Here is a 22849-nt window from a genome sequence, read left to right on the forward strand (position 1 = left end):
CACCCACATCCTCATATCCGCTTCTTCACAACAGGTTAATCTGAACCACTTTTACTTTCTGTCACCTTCTTTCACTTACTATTACCTTTAAATTATTCCTTCAGGATCATTAAAGTGTCTGTCACCTTTTGCTGCTTTCAATGCTATATCATAATTTTACTTTTTGTGATGAGGGGAATCTTCTACATTTCCAGTTTAGTCAGTGGTAAGTGTTACAGTTTCTCTGGATGTCTAAAACAACAGACGTGTAAAACATGTTCTCACCTCTAAATGAGCAATATACACGTTTGACAAATTAGCCCTTAGTTTTACATATTTCTGGACAGATATAAGAAGTTAAGGTTAATTTAGTCAACTATGTTGATGCTTTCTGCAGTGTAAATAATGTGTGGATGGAACAAAACTATTTACAACTTTGGTTGTTTGAGATTTGTCATGATGAATACTTTAGATAAGGATGAAGAAAGTCACACTATGTGTTGTCTTTACAAGAGCTTTTACAACAGCCACTGCATATATATTATGCATCAATACCCGTCTATATCCCCCTTTTTTCTGAAAAAGGGCCGCATTAACAACACCCCCTTTTTCAGAAACATCTCAGAAGAATGGAGTAAAAATAATCCAAGAATTAAAACCATTCTGTCTGTTAGAGGTCAAATGAACAGCAGCTACAACACCCTCTAGGCCCATAAGAATACAGAGAGAGGTAATACACCAGTGAGAGTTAACAACATGCTTCAAAAGCATCATGATACACAAAGTTGGGAGTGTGAATGTAATTTAAAGTGACGTGGTACAGGGACTGGAACCAAGGTTTCCAAAAGTCGTAAAAAGCAAGAATGTCCCCTTTTTCAAGTGTCTCTGGGAATGGTCGTTGGTGTACCCGTGAACTCCACTACTGGAACCCATTGCGATGAAGATTGAAGGTTCTGAAACATCACCAGTGAGAGTGGAGTAACATAGTCTTGTGTCAACCAAAGAGCTGCATAAATTCAACAGTCATTGTGAGGAGAGGCTCTGCCAAACCCTCTCCTTTAAAGCACTCTGGATGACCCTTGACATTTAACCAGGCTGCTGTCACACCTGGGTGGCTCCTTGTCCATAAGGAGTCCGGTACTGATAAGAACCATGCTGCTTGCTGCTTCTGAGGGCCCTGTGAGGGAGGGCCGAGCAGGTGTCTGGCCCAGTGGTCGAGTGTCCCATAATAAAAACATCCTTGATTCTGTGGACCTGGAGCAAACCCACACCGGTCAACTCCACCATATCCCCTGTAACCACGCCTGTACGGATTGAAATTGTACCCTGTACTCCTCCCACAAGAGTGATATGGCTGCTGTACATATGGTTGCTCTAGATGAAACACCGGAGCGTATTTGGTTGCATCATAACGTAGCCTCTGCCTCTTGAAGCTGCATCTTTAGGAGGTGCAGCTCTAAGTCTTATTAACTCTATCATCTGCTGTTTGCTGTTGTTTATGTGAGCGTAAGGGATGTAAGACGTGTATCTCCCATCTGGGGAGCAATACACTATTAAAACCAAGCAGTTCAACTGTTTTTACTGATTGTGGGAGGCCTGCTACTAGGACCTTAGATGGATGGATGGATGGATGGATGGATGGATGGATGGATGGATGGATGGATGGATGAATGGATGGATGGATGGATGGATGGATGGATGGATGGATGGATGGATGCTTTATTGATCCCGAGGGAAATTCAGGACACTGGATTAGGATCTTTCTTTGTCTCATCTCGCTCTTACCCTGCCTTATTCTTGGTCTTGTCTCGGTCTCAATCACTAAATGAATCAGAAATTCAGATTAGCACCATCTAATCTGACTTTGACTCAACATTTTTGTGTACAGTTTGTCAGTCATATCAGTAAAATTTCCAGTCTAATTGTTTAAACATCACTCGTAAACACTCTAGAAATAGTTGAAATGTCAGCAAGGTGAACATATTCTAAAGTTTAAATGAAGCTATGGGGCCAAAATAAAGTCATTTGTGGGGTTTTTTTTATTTTAAGAATGTAAAAAACAAAGTCAGAATGGGTTGTTTGCATAATAGATGCATGCAAATAAATACTAGTGATCTCCGACAGCTAACTCCTTTCCTACGCTCCTTGAATTAATCAATGCTCAAATTTAGCTATATAATGTCGATATAACAACAAGAAAAACACTATAAAACATGAACACATTTAACTACATAAAAACAAAGCAACAACAGTGAGGACTGTGGGGTGATACTAAATGGGCTAAGAAAGGGTGGGGCCTTCTTCTCTCCTGTAGAACACCCTATCTAATCTCTCCTTTTAAGGTACAGATCAACCCAGTGCACAGAGTCAACAAGCACACAGACCAGAGCCCCACTTCCAATCAACAGCCACAACCCACAATGAATCTTCCAGCAGTTAAAAAGGAACTCCTCTTCTTAATTATGCAAATGTATAGTTCATCTGTTTTAAACCTTTTAGAAGACTTTTAAAAGATTTTCTCCTCTCCTTCAGTAAATGTTCCACTATTATTGCCTATTTAAAAACACTATTGTATTTATCAATCACACTCAAACAAAATAATTACACAGGCTTTCACACACATGATTTACCACACAGCACACAAACACACATCTACTCACAGGTTTATAGAGGTAGAGCTAAAAGTGTTGCTCAAAATACTGGTAACAGGGTAGAAGAAAAAAACCCTACCTTTCCCCTTTCCACTCTCTGAACCAGTGAGAGAAAAGAGAAAAGGAGGTGCGATGAACAAAATAATAATAAAAAAATATCTCTAAATATTTGTACTTGAACTTAAGGAACAGAACTTCAGTTCAAGTTAACACACAACAGAAGAGACTATATACACGTGAACAGCAGAAAATGTATAGACGCAATGCCCTATTTGGAGTCCTAACTGGCAAGCTTCGACAGCAGTCCTAATGACAACTGCAGCCAGTCACTGGGGGTCCTATCCCAGACTCATAAACAGTTTTAATACACTTCTACTGATTTACCGCCTCCCCAATGATCCCACACACAGTTCTCTGTCAACTGAAATGACCAGCGCTCAACCTGTTGCCTTCTTTACATTGTCATTCAGTGTCAGAAGAAAAGACCCAGCCCAAGATTTATCCCAGCCAGTCTCTCGCCCCTGGCTTTCTAACCAGTCTCTTGCCCCTGGTTTCCTAGTCAGTCTCTCGCCCCTGACTTCACAACCAGTCTCTCACCCCTGGCTTTCTAACCAGTCTCTCACCCCTGGTTTCACAGCCAGTCTCTCGCCCCTGATTCTCTTCGTACGGCCTTCTGTTCGATCGCTTACTTGTATTCTTGATTCAATTTTCTAAATTTAGACATTAACACCGTCTATACCCAAACCAGACAACGGTAATTTAGATTTTCCAATGTGTACAATTGTATGGAAAAGGTTTGTGTTCACCTTTGGTTTTTGTGAGGCCTCTCGATGTCTGGATAGGTCTGGACGTTGTACCATAGACTTCAATGCAGTCGTTCTACTACCTTAAGAAATTAATTTGAATTAAACATATTTTAAAAAATGTCATAAATTAATCAATACTTACGTCCTCCATCAAACCTCATCCCCCATCACGTCGGGGTCACCAAGTGAAGGATAAAAGTTGCTATTTAATCCTTTTCCTAAATGTTAATAGAAAGCTGACTCCTCTAAATAATTACCTCAAATCTCTGCGCATTCTTTTGATGGGATGAGAGGAATGACTGAAGACGTCTCTTTCAGGTTAACAGAGTTTATTAACCCGATGAATCAAGAATACAAGTTACAGAGTCTCTGGGTTCAACACTGACAACAGACAGATACCTGGTCAGTTCGCGAAGTCTGAGCCCCGACTATCTTTCCCTGAACCCTTTTATACACTAGACAGAGATTATCTAACCAAATTATGCATTTGAGATTTGTGCGGTTTCCTTCCTCCAATTGGGCAGCTTTCCAAATTATGCGCCTCCTGATGTTTGGTTCCGCTTCTCTCATTGGTGCATCATACTCCCGAATCCTTTGTCCTTCTATAGGGGAAGACACATCCTACCTGGCCTGTTTCTTATCACAAGCAGAAATCTAGTCGAGTAATCATTTCCTTTTAAGCAACAAACCATTTAAGTGATTAACTATCAAGGTCCACTGAACCTATCAATGTGGGTGAGTGATTAACTGTTCAGGGCCTTAAACTAAACCTATGTTTGATTTGGTGAATGATTCAGTTTTAAGGGCCACATCAAACACATGTTGGAATGTGCACTCAGTTCTGCAAGCCCTCTTCACAGAATACCTTTAACCTCTGAACTAAAATCTCAAACAATGAGATTAAAACACTTAGAGTAAAACATGATATAATAACTGATATAATATAAATGTGAACAACAATCATTCATACAATCGATATCTAATCATTCCTTTGTATTTGGTGATCAAACCTTTATTCAACAATACATTGTTGCAGTAAACACTTTGATTATAAGTAGAAAGAGGCCTATTATTCTAATACTCCTCACACCACAACTTGCCCTGTTATTCCTCCAAATCCTGAACTGTTTCTGCTCTTTATCACATCTTACAGGTTCATAATAATAAGCCAGCAGACCATTATATGTAAAGGAATACATATTTCTTCTTCTTCATCGACGGGAGTGATCCATGCTTTTCAATGTTGATGGGGATTCAGCGGGACTCCTTTATGTTACGTCACAGCCGAATGTGGAAGTAAAAAGCAAAGACATGCGAAAACGGACTAAAACGTCTCCAGGAGACCCTGTGGCTTATAAATGTCTGAATTTCTTTCAAAACAATACTGTTAACGTATGTTCGTATGATTAGTTAAATTTTGTCTTTAACCTGCAATATGCTCTTTAAGCTACTGGGCCACTGGCTTCAAATTCTGATATACATGTTTCCGCCTCGCTGACATTTAGTGATGGGAATTCCGGCTCTTTTTAGAGAACCAGCTCTTTTGGCTCGGCTCACCAACTTTCGGCTCCCAGTGGCTCTTCAGATTTTTTGTAAAAATATGCATGATATCAAATGTTTATGATATAAACACACTTTTATTTATACACTCTGTAGAGTTGCAGCTTGAAGAGGAAAAAGGAGAGGGAGAGAGAGAGAGAGAGGAAAAAAACCCAAATAAACAAGCGGCCCTGGCCAGGATTTTTGAAATATCGAGGTCAACATTCGAAAAACATTTATTTTAGGCAAAACTGTTCAGTGTGTCTTTGTATGAGTGTGTTGCTGCATTCATAAAATATATAAAACTATAACTCATATTTTTGTGTGTGGTGTTGCTGCCTCACAATAAATAACAACGAAGGTGATTTCTAACTGTATATTAAGTGTTTGTTATAGGATACAGTGATTGACTGAGTGGTATAGAGAGAGGGTCCTGGGCTGATAATGGGCTTCCTGGACCTGACTCCACATTCATCTCACTGGTTCCTTCTCCTGCTCTTTCTCTCTCCTCTCCTCCTGTCTCATCCTCTGTTACATTTTTAAAATGAAAAGCCTCAGTATACTGAGTCATGATTATTACAATGGTAATGCCATGTTTAGTCACAGTATTACTTATCCATCCAAACATCCAAATAATATTATAAAATGCTGTTCAGCCTTGAACATGAACTTCAAATATTCTGATTCATGTTCTTTCATTTTTCAGCCCAGGTACATTTACATCTTTATTGTCTATCTGTTGCATCTATAGGCTCATTCTCATTCTCTTAGCTTATTTCAGTTTTGGTCACCAAACACCTAAACACATAGACACTAAATGGTGACAATGTCTCAAAATGAAGTAACACTACACCAAATCCTCTTTCTAAAAAATCAAGTTCAAAATAAGTTCTCCTCTCCTCTTTGCCTGATCATCCCCTGCCTTTCTTGCTGCCACAAATGATAACTTGATTGACGCTGCCTCTTAAAACTACGTTACATCGTTTCTCTGATTCATTTAAATGCCGTTCTAAAAAATAGACCTGCACTCACGTCGCGAGACTCGCGACCGTGTTTACTTTTGGTTTTAATGAAACGAAAGTTAAAGAAAAATACGAGGACATAACAGAGGTGTCAACCTCTGTCTCTCTCTCTCTCCTGTTCGTCTGCTGTGTGTATAATCCCTCCCCTCCCCCTGCTCAGTGAGGACACAGACGCAACCGCACATCTTCACCAATGATATCGAGCTTTAACAGAAAATAGACAAGAAAAAAAAACTTATCGGCTCCCATCTGGCTCCCAATGACGAGCCGGCTCCTGTCGTTCATTTCAAAGAGCCGAGTCTTAGAGCCATTACGTTTGCGACCGACACATCACTACTGACTTTGAGCCTGTAGAGTAGTGGCTGTTTCTGTTAGCTTCTGGTTAATATATTCTTTGAGAGTAGTCATTTCCTCTCTTACGTCTTTTCTGAGGTCGGTTTGAAAATCCTTAAAGGTCTTTTGCATCTCATGTTTGAGTTCTCGCAGGTCTTTGGCAGCAGATGTTTTGTCGCTAATTTCTTCCATACCTTTCGACGGTTGCGATATATTCTCCACTTTCTGTATGGTTTTTGTCTTTCAATTGTCTTGGGTCCTTTCATAGTGACAGGGTACAGCCTCTGAAGTAATAATATCTCAAGTATTAATTAGTTTTGCAGCCGACTGGCTTGAAGCTCTTGCCTCTGCTGCATGCCGCAGCGCTGCCTCAACCGGAAATCCAGTTTTTTAAAGTTTTTAAAGATCGACCCCCCTTGCCTTGGCAGGGGTTTCTTCCTCTGCTGAAACCCCGCCCCCAAACACTGCAGCACGCAAGATCTCCATGATTGTTTACTTTCATTTGCGATTACCACTTTAGCACGCCACATCGTTTTGTTTACGAATTCTGGTTCTCTTGCGAAAAGTAATAAATAATACATTTATTTAATAATAATAATAAATGTTATTTAAGGGCGTCTTTCAAGACACTCAAGGTCACCTTACAGAGAAATAAAAACATCATTATAAAAACATTGCACAACACAGTAAAATACAACATAGTACAAGACAACAGTAAAAACATGAACACAGTCAACATAACAAACAAAAACGACGACAGTGTGGAATGTGTGTGTGTGTTATATGGAATTGGCTGATCTAAAAAGGTGAGTTTTGAGCTGGGATTTGAAGATGGGGAGAGAATTGATTGTGGGAGAGAGTTCCAGAGACAGGGGGCTGCATGCGCAAGACCCCATTGATGAGAGGCGGAAAGGAGGTGTGGTGAGGATCATGGAGGAGGCAGAACAGAGGGTCCGAAAGGTACGGGGGGCGAGATTATGAAGAGCCTTGAAGGTGAGAAGGAGAATTTTGAAGTCGATATGATATTTGACGGGGAGCCAGTGAGGATGTTGAAGGACTGGAGTTATGTGGTCGATAAAGGGGGTTCTGGTGAGGATCCGGGCAGCTGAGTTTTGGCCCAGCTGGATTTTATGGAGAATTTTGAGAGGTAGACCGGAGAGGAGAGAGTTACAGTGGTCTAAGAGGGAGTTAACCAGGGTATTGATAATGATGGCGGTGCTGTTGGGAGTGAGAGATGGACGAAGACGGTTGATGTTGCGCAGGTGGAAATATGCTGACCGAGTGATATTATTGATGTGTGCTTCAAAGGAGAGAGTGCTGTCGAGGATGACACCCAAGCTCTTAACTTGGGGGGAGGGATGGACGGTGGTATTGTCGATGGTTATTGCAGAGATGTTGGACTTGGCCAGAGTGGATTTGGTTCCTACAAGAAGAACTTCAGTTTCGTTGCTGTTGAGTTTGAGGAAATTGTGTGAGAACCCAGGATTTAACTTCATGGAGGCAGTCTGAGAGGGATGAAAGTGGGAGGGCGGAGTTGGGCTTGGACGAGAGGTAGAGCTGGGTATCATCCGCATAGCAGTGAAAGTGAATACCAAATTTCCTGAAAATGTGACCAAGGTGTAGGAGGTAGATGGTGAAAGGGAAGGGACCCAAGACAGAGCCCTGAGGAACACTAGTAGTGACTGGGGAGAGCTGTGATCTGAAATGTTTGAGTTGAACTAACTGAGTGCGACCAGAGAGATATGATTTAAACCAGGTGAGAGAGGTGCCAGCGAATCCAATTGAGGCTAGTCAGTTGAGGAGGGTGAGTATTGTTCAGAGTCCGGAGTCAGCTGCCAACAATAGATCATTTGTGATTTTTACCAGGGCTGTCTCGGTGCTGTGGAGGGGACAGACATCTGAGACTCTGAATGTTTCTTTCAGGTTAACAGAGTTTATTTATGAATCAAGAATACAAGTTACAGAGTCTCTGGGTTCAACACTACGTGTCCCTGACAACAGACAGATACCTGGTCAGTTCGCGAAGTCTGAGCCCCGACTATCTTTCCCTGAACCCTTTTATACACTAGACAGAGAATATCTAACCAAATAATGCATTCGAGAATGTGCGGTTTCCTTCCTCCAATTGGGACATCTTTCCAGATGCGTCTCTTGATGTTTGGTTCTCTCATTGGTGCATCAAACTCCCGGATCCTTTGTCCTTCTGTAGGGGAAGACACTTCCTACCTGTTTCTTATCACAACCTGACATCTAGTCTAGTAACCAATTATTTTTAAGGAGAAGACCATTTAGGTGATTAAGAATCAAGGCTCACTCAACCTATATAAAAGTGGGTGAGTGACTAACTGTTCAGGGCTTTAAACTAAACCTATGTTTGAGTTGGTGAGTGATTCACTTTGAAAGGCCAAACACATTCTGGAATGTGCACTCACTCTTGCAAGCCCTCTTCACACAAAACACCTTTATTTGCTGAAAAGTAAGACAATTTTATTAACACACACAAACCTAGAATAAAACATGATAAAATAACTGGTATGATATTAACATAAGCAAAAATTATTCATACTGTGGATATCAAACCATTCCTTTGGATCGGGTGATGAAACCTTATCAGATTTATTCAACAACACTTTATTGCAGTGAACACATTGAATATAAGCAGCAGAAAGAGGCCTATTATTCTATCAAAAGTGCAATTTGAAAACGAACGACGCAGTCAACCAAAAAAGAAATATTGTATTTGGTCCATTACAAAAGCAAACTAAAGGACTTTCCTGGTGTGTACATGCACCCTTATATGTTTTACATCTCTAAGTTTGATGAAACAGCTGACAGTTGTTGTAGGCAAGCAATGTATAAATTAGCAGGTCCTCTTTATAGTATACATTTATAACAAGTGTGTTCTTCATCTCTTGATAAAACAGTACTTTTTAAGGCAGCTTTGGTGTCTCCCTCAGGAATTGCTCTTTAAAAAAAATCCTGTTAGTTGTCCCCCATGATACTGAAGTGAGATATCTGCCCTTGTCGCCCCAGTGTGTTGGTGTGTTGTTTTAACCATTTTTGTGCATTAGCTCCGTTTTATATCGAAATACACAGACTTCCACCAGACTTATTTTCAACTTTTATGGTTTAAACACACCGCTGCCACACGGGAAGTGACGATGTTTTAGACCAATAAAAAGACTGCACCATTTAGCTCCGCCTTCTAGGGTCGGATCGAAAGTCTAGTCTATGGAAATGCCACAAAATGTGTGCCATACCGAGATGAACCGAATTGAACCGCTCGATGGAAATGGGGCTTTATAGACCATAGCCAGGATGAGGTGCCCAAAATAACCCCCCCCCCCATTAAAAAAAAAAAAAAAAAAAAAAAACTTGCTTCAACATGAGTCTTTTTTGTTTTCTTTGGGACTTTATTTGAGATAAAGCATAGTGGATAGACATGGAAATCAGAGAGAGAGAGTGTGGGGATAAACATGGAGCCTCAGGCTGGCTTTGAACCTGGGCTGATGCCTTGAGGACTATAGCCTTCATATATGGGATGTGCACACTAACTACTGCACAAACATCTGAGCTCTGACAATTAGCAAAGGCGACTGTTTGCCGCAGAGTGTAATGTTGGTAAGGCCCCGTTTACACGGAGACGCTGTGACAGAAACGCATCGAAACGACCCCACTCCGGATTCGAAGTACAGACCGTCTACACGGTCTTTCTTCCGTATTAAAACAGTATTGAGAGAGATCGTAAGGATTACGTCTCGTTCCGTCCTGTAAAGAAAGGACATCCACGGAGATCACCTCGCTCGACGGAGGACACCACGGCCCTGCTCAACCCCTTGGACGCGCCGCCATCACCATACAACTGCAGGGAGACAGCTAGAGACCGTCTCAGCGAAGGACCAGAGACCGTCTCAGCGAAGGACCCTTTTGTTGCTGCTTCTTTCATCAACCGTGGACAAAATGGTTACAAGTGAGGCTTAGCTAGGTCTGGGCAGTTAGATATAGAGAGTGTGTTTAATAACTGAGTTATTTTTGTGAAACTGTGATAATATTTGCTTGGTGTTTGACCACTGAGTCTTCGGTTTTACCAGAGTAAAACCTCTTTTGTTTTCTTTATTTGGGCCGCTGCGTCCTGTGTGTTTCTCTGTGAACTCTTGCGTCATAACCGGGTAATAGACTCATTATCAGAAAGACTAGTGTGAACGCCGTCTGATACAAATCCGGCCACTGGCTTCTGGTAGTCAAGTTAACTATGCTCTGAGTTGTGCGTGAGTTCCAGGCTGAGATTGAGCTTTCGAGGTGCGCTCTTTTCTCTCTCGCTCGCTCCCTTTACGCACACACGCACCTTTCGGCAGACACACACACACTTAGAAATCTGTGGCTTTCCAGACGCTGCAGAAACATAAATCAGGCAGAGACAGAGTTTGACTCCGTCTCTAGACAATAGACCAGGTTGGGAGACCTGTGTTCAGTGTCCGCCATCACGTGCGCCATTTTGATCTCTCCCTCTCTCTCTCTCACTCACAGAAACACGCACACACACACGTGCCACGCTGGTTTGTTTATGTTTGTTACCTGTAGTTTAGTTTATAATAGTTGTTTGTTTGATTGAGTTTCATTGATTAACTTGATGTTTCTTTGTTAGATAGATAGATAGATAGATAGATAGATAGATAGATAGATAGATAGATAGATAGATAGATAGATAGATAGATAGATAGATAGATAGATAGATAGATAGATAGATAGATAGATAGATAGATAGATAGATAGATACTTTATTGATCCCGAGGGAAATTCAAATAAATTCTGTTATAATTTAAAGAGCAATTGTTTGTGATTACTGTGTATTTGCATTGTGACTTAGGCTGGGTGAAAGGGCTTTGTGTTCGGATTTCACACCTTCAATTAAATACAGATTATTAATTAATTAATGATAGTGGTATTTAATTAATCAATTTGAGACTGATAATGTAATATTTTGGTTGTTCCCTGTTTACAGGGTGGTGCTCCGAGGTTTATTAAACTCAGTTTAATAATAATTATTGATTTATATTAATAATTAAGTAAACTTAATTATTAAATTTAATTTGACAAAAAAATTTTACATCATAAAACCCAATCTAATCATTGGTCAGGTATTCGCCCCTGAAAACCCCAACAGTATGGTCGCACTGCGCTTGGGTAAAGGTTGAACAATTTGCCGTTCGATGCTCTTTCGGCGTACATATACAAAGCGAAGAGAGTCGCTCCGTTTCATTCACATGGCTGCAATACGCCCCCCCTATCAGTTTCGCTCCACCCTGGAGATCGAATTCAAAAGCTTTCGTTTTGGTTGTTAAAGGGTTGTTAATTTGTTTTAATTTTTCGAAAACTGGCAGTCAGTCTATTATTCCCTCAGTGCTCCATCTGTACACACCCCCTCCCCTCTGTGTTCCCTCAAAAGCCAGCTCAGGTCATGCCTAGAGTGTGGGCTCACACATCTATGGGGTAGAGAACGAACAGGAATACTAGGAGTCATGATTGGTTTACCTAATCACTACCTTGTTGCAGACACTGGCCAAAGTTTTTACACGTTCTATGTAAAACAAGATGGACCAAAGTATGTATTTTTTAACCAAAATCTTCAAATGTGTATCTGGAAAAAATTACAAACACTGCTATTAAGAGTATCATTTAGAATATAGTGATGAATTTAATCAGAAAGTACATTTTATTTCATTAAATATAAAACTTACTTACCGGCCGCTGTTTCATACGCGCGCATGTTTTAACCCGTTTTCAGTAAGTAACTTTCACTATGACAATTTTTAAAGTTAAAAAAATATATAATTAAAAGTCCGCCACACATTTAATCAGCACTGTATCAACTTCATTAACCAGGACCTCAGAGGACCTGACCGCACTACTAAAATATATATGATGATGATTCAGTTCAAGTATAAAACATCTTGGCCAAGTTACATACAGTTAGCATTAAAATTGACTGATATATTGAGACTCAAAAATGAAAAATACATAAAATTTACACATTTATTCCCTAAGGTGCCTCATGGGTTAACACATTAAGATCAAATTCATATATTAAAATTGTACAGCCATGTATTACTGTTGATTTCTTACATGTTACATTTTTATTTTGTCAGATTGGCATGACTGGACAGCTACCTGTAGGCTATTGTTGTCAATCAAATTATATTTACTGTTTGTTAATTGTACACAAATTTTGACTTTAAATCTTGCTAGATTTGAGTTCTTGCTAAGTCTGGTTCAAAATTAACCCATCTGGTTTGTCTTTCTCCCACTCTGTATTATATTTTGTACCATATTTTCACACTTATTGCTGGGCGTTGTCACTCTGTTGCTCTGTCAGGTGTAGTTGGGCATGTGTTCCGGATTGGGCATGCATGGTAACCAAGGAAACAATGTTGTTGACATTAGATAGATCCTGGAGAAGGACAAACTAAATGTCATGTTTGTCTTTCGCTTTATTGTGGAGAGCAGGGAGAGAATCAATAGGAGTTCATAGAGGAAGCAAAGCAAGCCCAAATAAGCAACTATACTTTAAAAAAGAAGCCCAAAAAACAGAACCCGTGACTGAAGATAATTGCAAGTTGCAAAGTCTTGCAAAGTCGCTTATAACAAGCAGACTTGGCAACACTGGTAGGATCTGAGATATTGAAATCAAAAAATAATGCTACTTTTAAAGGTACATGTATAAGTGGGTGTGGCTATTTTTTCCTCCAAGGAGGGGATTTTATGCTAAACAAATGCTTTCTATGGATTCAGAAACCTGAAAAAAAAAATTCACCCCTCACAAGCTACCTAAAGCAGTGGTTAACATTTTCAAATTTTCACCAAAACATTCTGGGTAGTGGTTATCCCAACTTTGAGCAGCTTTCACACATTTTCCTACATTAGTTGGATTTAGATCTTTTCATACAAGTTATCAGACATGAAGAAATTACTTGGTAAGGAATTTATTCCCAGATGTTTCCAATATACCCTGACTACAGGATGTGCTATATTGTTTGACTGAACCTTGTTGTTTCAGGACTGTTTAACGCTTTGTCATACTTTGCCTAATATTATACGCAGTAAGATAAGAAGTATGGAGCCAGAGCAGTCTCATAATGAATAAATGGACTCACAAATGTATTTGGGAGTTGTATATAAATGTGACTCGATACGCAAATGCATTTTGTTCACATAGGGGCTGCTAAATCTTGTTTGGGGGATTATTGTCTATCTATCTATCTATCTATCTATCTATCTATCTATCTATCTATCTATCTATCTATCTATCTATCTATCTATCTATCTATCTATCTATCTATCTATCTATCTATCTATCTATCTATCTATCTATCTATCTATCTATCTATCTATCTATCTATCTATCTATCTATCTATCTATCTATCTATCTATCTATCTATCTATCTATCTATCTTCAATGTACACATATGTTTTTCAATCCAGTAAATACCAAAAAAATTAACATAAAAAAAGATTTGTAAACACATTTGTGATGATTCACAAATGTACAAATCAAAAATACGTATTTGGAAGTTGTTACATTTACATATGAATTGTCAAATGCGCATTTGTCTGGGGGTGTCTGCAGCCAATCAGACGTCTCACTCCTTTACAGCCACTCACGAGTGCCTCCCCGCTGCCACTGAGGTTGCAGACGCCCCCCCTTTTAGAAAAAACACATTTGTGGATCGGAGTCGCATTGTAAATGTACTTGAGCTTGTATAGCGCTTTTCTAGTCTTCCGACTACTCAAAGCGCTTTTACACCAGCTGGATATGTGGCCCATCCAGTATCTATCCATTCACACCACATTCATACGCCCCAAACGCAATGTCTTGCCCAAGGACACATCGGACATGTTGCTCACAGGAGCTGGGGATCGAACCCTCAACCTTCCGATTGAGGGGCGACGACTCTACCAACTGAGCCACAGCCTCCCCCCGCATTAGATCAGTCTCAAACTTCCACATGCAAATGCAGGGAGGTTTACAAATTAAAAGCACTGGGACAAATGCGCGTTTGACAATTCATATATAAATGTAACAACTTTCAAAAATTTATTTTCGATTTGTACATTTGTGAATCATCATGATGTGTTCACAAATTATATATATTTATATATTTTTATAGGTTAATTTTTTTTAAATTTGTGTGTGCATTGAAAATCCATTTGTGTATCGAGTCACATTTATATACAATTCCCAAATACATTTGTGAGTCCTTTTTCGTGCATTTATTTATTTCTGTGTGCATTTATTCATTATGAGACTGTTCTAGCTCCATAAAGAAGTGAATATAGAGTAATTTCCCTTCCGGTAAAGGTTTTTGCTCTACTGTCTTGTTTGGAATGGAATGCCTCAAAGCAAAGGATGTATAAGACTGGTGAAAAATAATTGTAGAATTAAAAATGTGATAGCTTACTGCAGGCTGGTGGAAGACTCCTGCATAAATTTTGCCGTTAGCACTACATGTTTTTATACGTTTTGAAATCATATCACGGATCCTTCCTCCTGAAATACTTTGAGGCTCTTGCCAGAGACTGCTATTGTAATTCATCTTTTGCTGTGACTTTCTAAAATAAATGCTGTTTGTATAAATATAATGTAGTCTGTTGAAAAGTGAACTTTTGTTTCAAAGACTTCTGAATTGTTGTAAGTTTGTTTCTGATAAAACACTAAAATGAAACTCCAGTTTATCTCATACACAACAATGACTGCTTTTGCACATGTTTTTGCATATCTGGGTCCACTCTCAGGTTTCTGTGGAAGACCACTAACTGGGGGGAATGTCACATTCTCCCCTTATTGAGTCAGTGGGACCGCCGACTGGATAACATCAGTATTCTATGTGGAGGGGGTATCCAGAGCAGGAGGACATACTGTGTTCAAGTCTCTGATGACTCAGCTGCACTTAACAGGAAGGAGGGTAAGAATAACTCCATCAAAGTTTTTCAAGAGTAATAGACTTATGAGATGCACACTAAATTGAAAATAGTTGTATTAAAGGCTGAGTGAAAACGTTATTTAAGTGAGAGTGAGCAACGGACAAATATGTTGGCTTTGTTAACTCTTCAAAGGCTCGAATTGTCTATGATGTAGCTAATGCCATGAACAGCCTGGAATTTTATACACACATGAAAACTAGCAAAGCCCAAATAATTTTGAAATTAGACTGATAGCAATTTTCACAATTAGAACAAAGCATTACCATGTTGTTTTTTCGTAAATTTAGCATGTCTTGGAATTGGATGGTTGTATAAAAACATTTTTACAAAATTACCTTATTGTTTGTTTTTTCAACTTTTCAAAAACCGAAATAGTGCAGAAAAACTAGGGCTTCTCCAAAGAGGACAATTCATGTAAAAAAGACAGCTCATGTGTTTCTTCAAGATCAAAAAATATGGACTCGATGTACACAGATAGCTATTTATTTCCAGAAATCACAGTTTTCAGCAATACTATTTTCAATGTTAAATATTAAAGATTAAACACACAAATAAATCAGAATGTATGTATATTAAAGTGTGTCATTTGAAAAGTAAGGACAATTACATTCTACTGTATCTCGTTTATTATGTCTAATCTTCACACAGATTACGGCCGGATTTATGGATTTATCAAGTTTCCCTCAAACCTTGGCTCCAATAGTTACCTGTTGGGGGCTGGTGGACAATTGAAAAATCAAATCACTTACTTTTATGTTAAGATAACAGTCTGAAGATAAAACAATACATATTTTGATGACATGAGTCCTTACTTTAAAAATGACAGACTTTGATATTTAAACCTTTAGCTATTTTTGTTTCAGTTTTCACCCTAATATTTTTATATTAAAGAGTTAATAATTCAGAAAAATGAAAATAGTATTTATGAAAAGTGTGCTTACTTGTAATAAATAACTGCCTGTGCGTCCAGTCCATATTTGGTGACATTCTGAGCTATATGTCCTTGGAGAGGGCCTAATTGCAACCATTTTTGTATTTTGGTAAGATTAAAAAAGAAAAGAGATAAAATAATTTTTGGAGTAAAATCATTTTATACAGCATCCATTTCCTGAACAAGACAAGTTAAAATTAAGAAAAAACATGGTTGTACAATGTTCTACCCTGGGTAATGGTATCTATATTTCTAGAAGTTCCCCTAGTGTAGACCTTTTCTGGGTCTGGGTCTATAGACCTAGAATAGACTTGCAGATAATGTACTTGTATACATACAGTATTAACATTATACAGTATATAAACAAATGAAATACATTGGGGGGAGTGGGGGCAGTTACTTTGGGATGCCCATTTACCGCTTGTACTATGACATTATTTTTTACAGTGAATAAGTTTGTTGATTATAACAGCAATGAGGTCAGTCCTCTAGATCACTGAACTTGGGGGACAAAGATTAAGGAGTCAGTCAAGACGAACAAGAAAAAAAATCAAGCCATTGTAAACGTTTATGGCTGTATACGTGCAATTTAATGAGCTTCTGGGTGTGGTTATGTAAAAAGCAATATTATTCTGTGATTTCTTATGAAGGAGATACTTACAAAATTCAAAAAAATATAAATAAATGTATGGAAGGCAAAAAGTCGAGCAGTGAAGTGGGTCTTATCTTGTTTGTCTTAGCATCTCAATGTTAAGTTCCTGTAGAAAAAAAGCCCAGTGTACCCTTGCCTTTTGTTTGTTCAGTTTCCAGGCCTGTGAATGCAAGGCTGTGCGCTGGTGAGGAGCCCCCCTCAGCTGTCCAGAATTGTTCTATCCCTTGCCAGCAACTGTGCCCACTCTCTCAGTGGTCTCCTTGGGGTCCCTGCGTTTATGACATCTGCAAAGAAGCACAGGGGAAGAAAGGTATGATGGACAAAATTGTAGATATGAGTTGAAATATGTTTGCTTTCGAAAGATCTTCAATGAAAAAAACAACATTTTTAGTACTAAGTTTTTTAATTTAGTTCATAGGTCTAGGGTTTCATTATTTGTGTTTTAATCCCTTAGAATAACTTTAAATCATGTTAAATTTGAAATTAACTCATGTTCAAAACCACATAATACAATACATGTCATGGTTTGGTTTTGTTCGGTATTTAATCCTGTTTTAGTTTTCATTATTTCCCTCGTGTTCTGTGTATGTATGTTCCTAGTGTGTTTCTTTAGTCCTTAGTATGTTTCCCTGTATTCTTGTGTTCTTCTATGTTGCCTGTTAGTTTATTTCCTGTCTTGTGTTTTAAGTCTAGTCTTTAGTGTTTCCTGTTTTATTTTGTATATCTAGTTTTGGTGGTGTCGGTGTCAAGTTGTACTTTGTACATGTCCTCAGTGTTCTGGTCTTGTGTCCTTTTGTTCCTTGTGTTTCCCGCCTTTGTGATTACCCTGATGTTCCTCACCTGTCTCGTTAGTCTCACCTGTGTCTGATTACCCCTTGTCTATTTAGTCTCTGTGTTTGCCTGAGTTTCTTGTCGGTTCATTGTATTGTCATGTCATTGTCAGTGTCTTTCGTGTGTCGTCATCTCTGGTTGTTGCTTATCCCTGCTCCCTGTGTTTTCTCCGTCTTGGTTTTTGGATTTTGGTTTTGCTAAGTAAGTTTTTGTTTTATATTTTTGTTAAATAAATCTTTAGTTATTTTCTGCAATTGGGTCCTCCTCTCCTGTTTCCTGCCTGCTTCACCGTGACAGAATGAACCGACCAATCATGGACCCAGCGGAAGATTTAGATTCCATGGACTGTTTTCAAAAATTCGTTATTTTCAAAACATGTTGCTCTCGATACGGAGTACTTTTGAGTCTGAGCGTTCTCCATTTGATGGCACCCGCCTGGCCATTTTTACTGGCACTCGTGGGGGCCAGAAGAGGAGAAGTGGACGCCATGGTTCCCGGTCGCCCAGCATTCCAGTGACTCTGCCCTTGTGCTTCCCAGACCCACAGCAGCCTAAACCTCAGTCCAGGCTTCGGCCTCATGGTGCCTCAGAGCCTCTGCTTCCTGTACCCGTTCCGGCAGAGCGCTGTCTGCCTCCTGTCCCCGTTCCGGCAGAGCGCCATCTGCTTCCTGTCCCTGTTCCAGCAGAGTGCTGTCTGCTACCTGTCCCTGTTCCAGCAGAGCGCTGTCTGCCTCCTGTCCCCGTTCCGGCAGAGCGCCGTCTGCTTCCTGTCCCTGTTCCAGCAGAGCGCTGTCTGCCTCCTGTCCCCGTTCCGGCAGAGCGCTGTCTGCCTCCTGTCCCCGTTCCGGCGGAGCGCCGTCTGCCTCCTGTCCCCGTTCCGGCAGAGCGCCGTCTGCTTCCTGTCCCTGTTCTGGCTGAGCACCGTCTGCTGCCTGTCCCTGTTCCGGCTGAGCGCCGTCTGCTGCCTGTCCCTGTTCCGGCAGAGCGCCGTCTGCTTCCTGTCACCGTTCCGGCAGAGCGCTGTCTGCTACCTGTACCTGTTCCAGCAGAGTGCTGTCTGCCTCCTGTCCCCGTTCCGGCAGAGCGCCGTCTGCTTCCTGTACCTGTTCCGGCAGAGCGTCGTCTGCTTCCTGTACCCGTTCCGGCAAAGTGCTGCCTGCTTCCTGTTCCTGCAAAACGCCGTCTGCCACCAGTCTCGGCAGAGCGTTGTCTGCTTCCTGTCCCTGTTCCAGCAGAGCGCTGTCCGTTTCCTGTCCCCGTGCCCGCAGAACGCCGTCTGCCACCAGCTTCGGCAGAGCGTTGTCAGCTTCCTGTTCCCCTGCCTGCTGAACGCCGTCGTCATCATGTTGAGGTTCCCTCGGCATACGGGCCGACGCCCGACGATGTCTCCTCGCTGGTCCGGCCGACGCCCGACGACGTCTCCTCGCTGGTCCGGCCGACAACTGATGACGTTGTCTCAGCGGTTTGGCCGACACCCGACGACGTCTCCTCTGCGGTCCGGCCGACACCCGACGACGTCTCCTCTGCGGTCCGGCTGACGCCTGAGCTTCCCTCGGCAGTCCGCCTGACACCCGACTATGTACCCTCTGTGATCTGGCCGACGCCTGAGCTTCCCTCGGCGGTCTGGTCAACGTCCGACGACATTCCCTCTGTGATCCGGCCGACGCCTGAGGTTCCCCTCGGCAGTCCGGCCGACGTCCAACGACGTTTCCTCGGCGGCCCAGTCGATACCTGAACTGTCTGCCAGGTCTGGTCGGCCACCTGGCTGCCCATCTGAACTCTCTCCTGTTCCTGCTCGGTCTCCGGGCCGCCCCCCAGAACTCTCTCCCGTTCCTGCTCGGTCTCCGGGCCGCCCCCCAGAACTCTCTCCCGTGCCTGCCCGGCCTCCGGGCCGCCCACCTGAACTCTCTCCCGTGCCTGCTCGGCCTCCGGGCCGCTCACCTGAACTCTCTCCCGTGCCTGCTCGGCCTCCGGGCCGCTCACCTGAACTCTCTCCCGTTCCTGCTCAAAAATCATTGGACACTTTAAGCACTCCCAAGTCACATCCACCGACTTAGAAAAGTTAGAGGAACGACTGCAAATACCCAAAACAAGACTCCAACAAGATGTTGCCACCTGATGGAACAGCATGTGCCACATGCTCAAGAGCCTGGTGGCGCAGAAGCAAGCTATCGCAGCGAACGCCGTAGAATGCAAATTACCAGCAACACTCAGCGCCCACCAATGGACCCTGGTTGAAAACATGCTGATGCTCCTCGACCCGTCTGAACAGCTGACCAGAAATATTAACAAAGCTACAGCTACAGCCACCGCTGTAGATGTGATCTCTGTCCAAGCCATAATATGCCTGCTAAAGCAGACCACAGAGTGAAAACCTCAAAGAATGAATGCAATCCAAACACGTTTTGGTCACATCGCAACCTCTGTATTATCTTGCAACACTACTCGACCCGAGGTAGCGAAGAACTGCTACTTCAACCTTGCTTACAGAAATGCTGCAAGAAAAGTTGCACAGCAACTGGGTCCCCATCTAGATGACCCACCAGCAAAGAGGAGCAGGGCAGACGGGAACAACAACTGTTTGATGGGAATGTTTGAGGAAAACAATGACACTACTGCACACCAGGAAAACACAAGAGTAGATGCAGACATAAGTATCCTTTTTATTAGAAATGTTTCATGTATACAATGTACGCATCATCCACTGCCCATCTATACAATTACATTTTCTTCTCCTGTTGTGTTTCTTATAATGTATAAGAAACACAATAAGCTCAAGTCAGAGCCCATGCTTCACCTGAGCTGGTCTCTGCTAGAATACTGGAGGAGCAACCAGTCCTGTTTCAAGTGCCTGTTCCAGCTTGCTCGAAAATATCTTTCAGCGCCTTGCACCAACATCGACAGAGAGCGTCTGTTTTCCATTGCTGGACACTTGATGGATAAGCATAGAAATCGACTCACGTGCGAGAAGGCAGAGTAGTGGAGTCGCTTAGCTAAAATATATGAGGGAGTCGTGCACTTTGTGATAAAAGCATGACATTTGGTACACTTATAGCCAAAGGTATTCTGAAAATAATTGGATATCAGTCCCTCCAGGAAGTCGCGATGTTGCGATCAAAACAATTCACACAAATTCAACCAATCCCCGCGATTTCTGAGTGACCTTGCAATTTTGTCCAATCACCGCAATTTTTCTGCAAAGAAGTGTGCAAGAAAGTAATTGAAAAAAGAATCACAACTATTTTGCAATTTTTGCTTCCTGGCAAATTTAATTGTAAAAAACATTGCAACATGCATTGCATTTATTTTGGAAAAGCTGCCACGAAATCAGGCATTTTAGGCCACAGCAATCCCCAAAAAAGTCAGTGAAATCCTGGACGGACTGGGATATGGAGCCATTTTTAATTTTCAATATGGAAGCTATGGCAACCATTTTTCAAAATGGCCGCCTCTCCTAACTTGTCGTGTTCTCGTGCAACATCAACATAACTCACTGCATTGCCTGTTCAATGATTTGCAGTGGATGGCAGCGGATTCACTACAGAGCCTGCTGCAGGTCTGATATGAGGCCCAACAGGAAATGACCTCATCATATAACAAATAAAAGTTGTCTCACGAAAGTTACGTCTAAAAACGAATGCCATAGGGGCAGCACATAACTGTTTTCTGATGTGTGATGGCTAAATGTAAATTGTGGTAAAAGTTGTTAAATCACATCATTATGGACTTACTTTTGCATGCGCCCCATCACCCCCAATTTGGAAAAATTCAAGATGGAAGCCATTTTCAAAAACACTTCTGTAGAAAAGGCCAAGGGGTTACCCTTTTATCACCTTAAGCTACAGGAAACACATAAATGTATGGGATACAACTAGGTTGTGTTGTAAAAATTGACCTACACCTAGCCCAATCGTTCTTCCAGTGCCATTTAATTCCTGTGCGATCTGTATACCTTCCAGGTAACTATATCCATAATAATATAAAGCCCTGTTACCCTTGGCTTGGATTTCCCACGCTAACACATCCTGTCTATTCAGATGCAGCCATCTAACAACATCTATTTGCAAACTACAATATTAATAGGATGTGGGGCTAATGACAGAATCCATGGCATTAAAAGGCAGAGTGTATTTAGCTAATACTGAACCCCATGCTGTATTTCACAGCAGTGGTGTCACCAGTATGCCCTGGCTGTGTTTTGACAACCACTCTATTACTTGAAATAGAAACACTATTCATATTGAACTGTGAGGTAGATGGAAGTATCCAATCAAATTTAATATCCTTATTTGATGTGATATCTCACATCAAGGTCATCAGTAGCTGACTAGTCCAAATAACAGAATAGTAAAAAAAATGGCAGGCACCTTGAATTTTTCCGAATCGGGGGTGATGGGGTGCATGCAAAAGTAAATTCATAATGGAATGATTAATAGAACAAATTTATCATCAAAATCTTGTTTGAATCCATCACACATAAGAAAACACTAATGAGAGATGGCCATTTTGAAAAATGGCTGCCATGGCCGCCATATTGAAAATTATAGATGGCTCCATATCCAATTATTTTCAGAATGCCTTTGGCTATAAGTCTACCAAATTCCATGCTTTTAACACAAAATGCACGATTGTTATGGTTATCTGCCTAACTATTATAAACTAAACTACAGGAAACAAACAAGCGTCTGCTGGAAGGTGTGTGCGTGTTTGTCATGGGAGAAAAAAAAAAGTGTGTCTAAAGAAGCTGGATCAAAGTCTGGAACTCACACACAACTCGAGCACAGATTGTTTCTTATATAAGACGGTGTCTACACAGGTTTTTCCAATGATGAATTTTACAACTCAGTTATAATGCTAGAGTTCACAGAGAAACACATGGGATACAGCAGCCCAAATAAAGAAAACAAAAGAGATTTCACGCTCCGAAAAACCAAGACGTAGTAGTCAAATACCTAGCAAATATTATCTCAGTTTCACAATAATAACTCAGTTATTAAACACACTGTCTAAAGCTAACTGCCCAGACCGATAACTAAACCTCACTTGTAACCATTTGTCCGTGGTTGATGAGAGGAAGAAGGTCCGTTGAGGGAGCTGTCTTAGCTGTCTCCGTGCAGTTGAATGTT

At 41.1% G+C, this 22849-nt stretch overlaps 2 protein-coding genes and 1 long non-coding RNA gene across 8 annotated transcripts in view; 1 reads left to right on the forward strand and 2 right to left on the reverse strand.

The window, feature by feature from the left end:
- The window catches only part of thsd7ba (thrombospondin, type I, domain containing 7Ba), a 419860-nt gene that overhangs the window by 238028 nt on the left and 158983 nt on the right, over positions 1 to 22849 (forward strand). For all 6 annotated transcript variants that reach the window (XM_079357145.1, XM_079357149.1, XM_079357150.1 and 3 more), the window contains 2 exons: positions 15122 to 15291; positions 17045 to 17203. In XM_079357145.1, the coding sequence (XP_079213271.1) occupies positions 15122 to 15291; positions 17045 to 17203 (329 nt within the window). The remainder of the gene's footprint in view (positions 1 to 15121; positions 15292 to 17044; positions 17204 to 22849) is intronic.
- The window catches only part of LOC306832475, a 64988-nt gene continuing 46001 nt past the window's right edge, over positions 3863 to 22849 (reverse strand). Inside the window, exons 2-3 of the long non-coding RNA XR_013780235.1 lie at positions 8550 to 8698; positions 3863 to 4057 (exon numbers count right to left, since the gene is read on the reverse strand). This is a non-coding gene — a long non-coding RNA (uncharacterized lncRNA). The remainder of the gene's footprint in view (positions 4058 to 8549; positions 8699 to 22849) is intronic.
- On the reverse strand, positions 18170 to 19739 carry LOC306832912 (uncharacterized protein; the record flags this gene model as incomplete). Its single annotated transcript, XM_079357932.1, has 3 exons — positions 18170 to 18274; positions 18860 to 19332; positions 19427 to 19739. 3 exons carry the CDS (start codon positions 19737 to 19739, stop codon positions 18170 to 18172), a joined length of 891 nt encoding a protein of 296 aa, XP_079214058.1.

The sequence above is a fragment of the Symphodus melops genome (assembly GCF_947650265.1).
Source record: "Symphodus melops genome assembly, chromosome: 12".
Classification (NCBI taxonomy): Eukaryota; Metazoa; Chordata; class Actinopteri; order Labriformes; family Labridae; genus Symphodus; species Symphodus melops.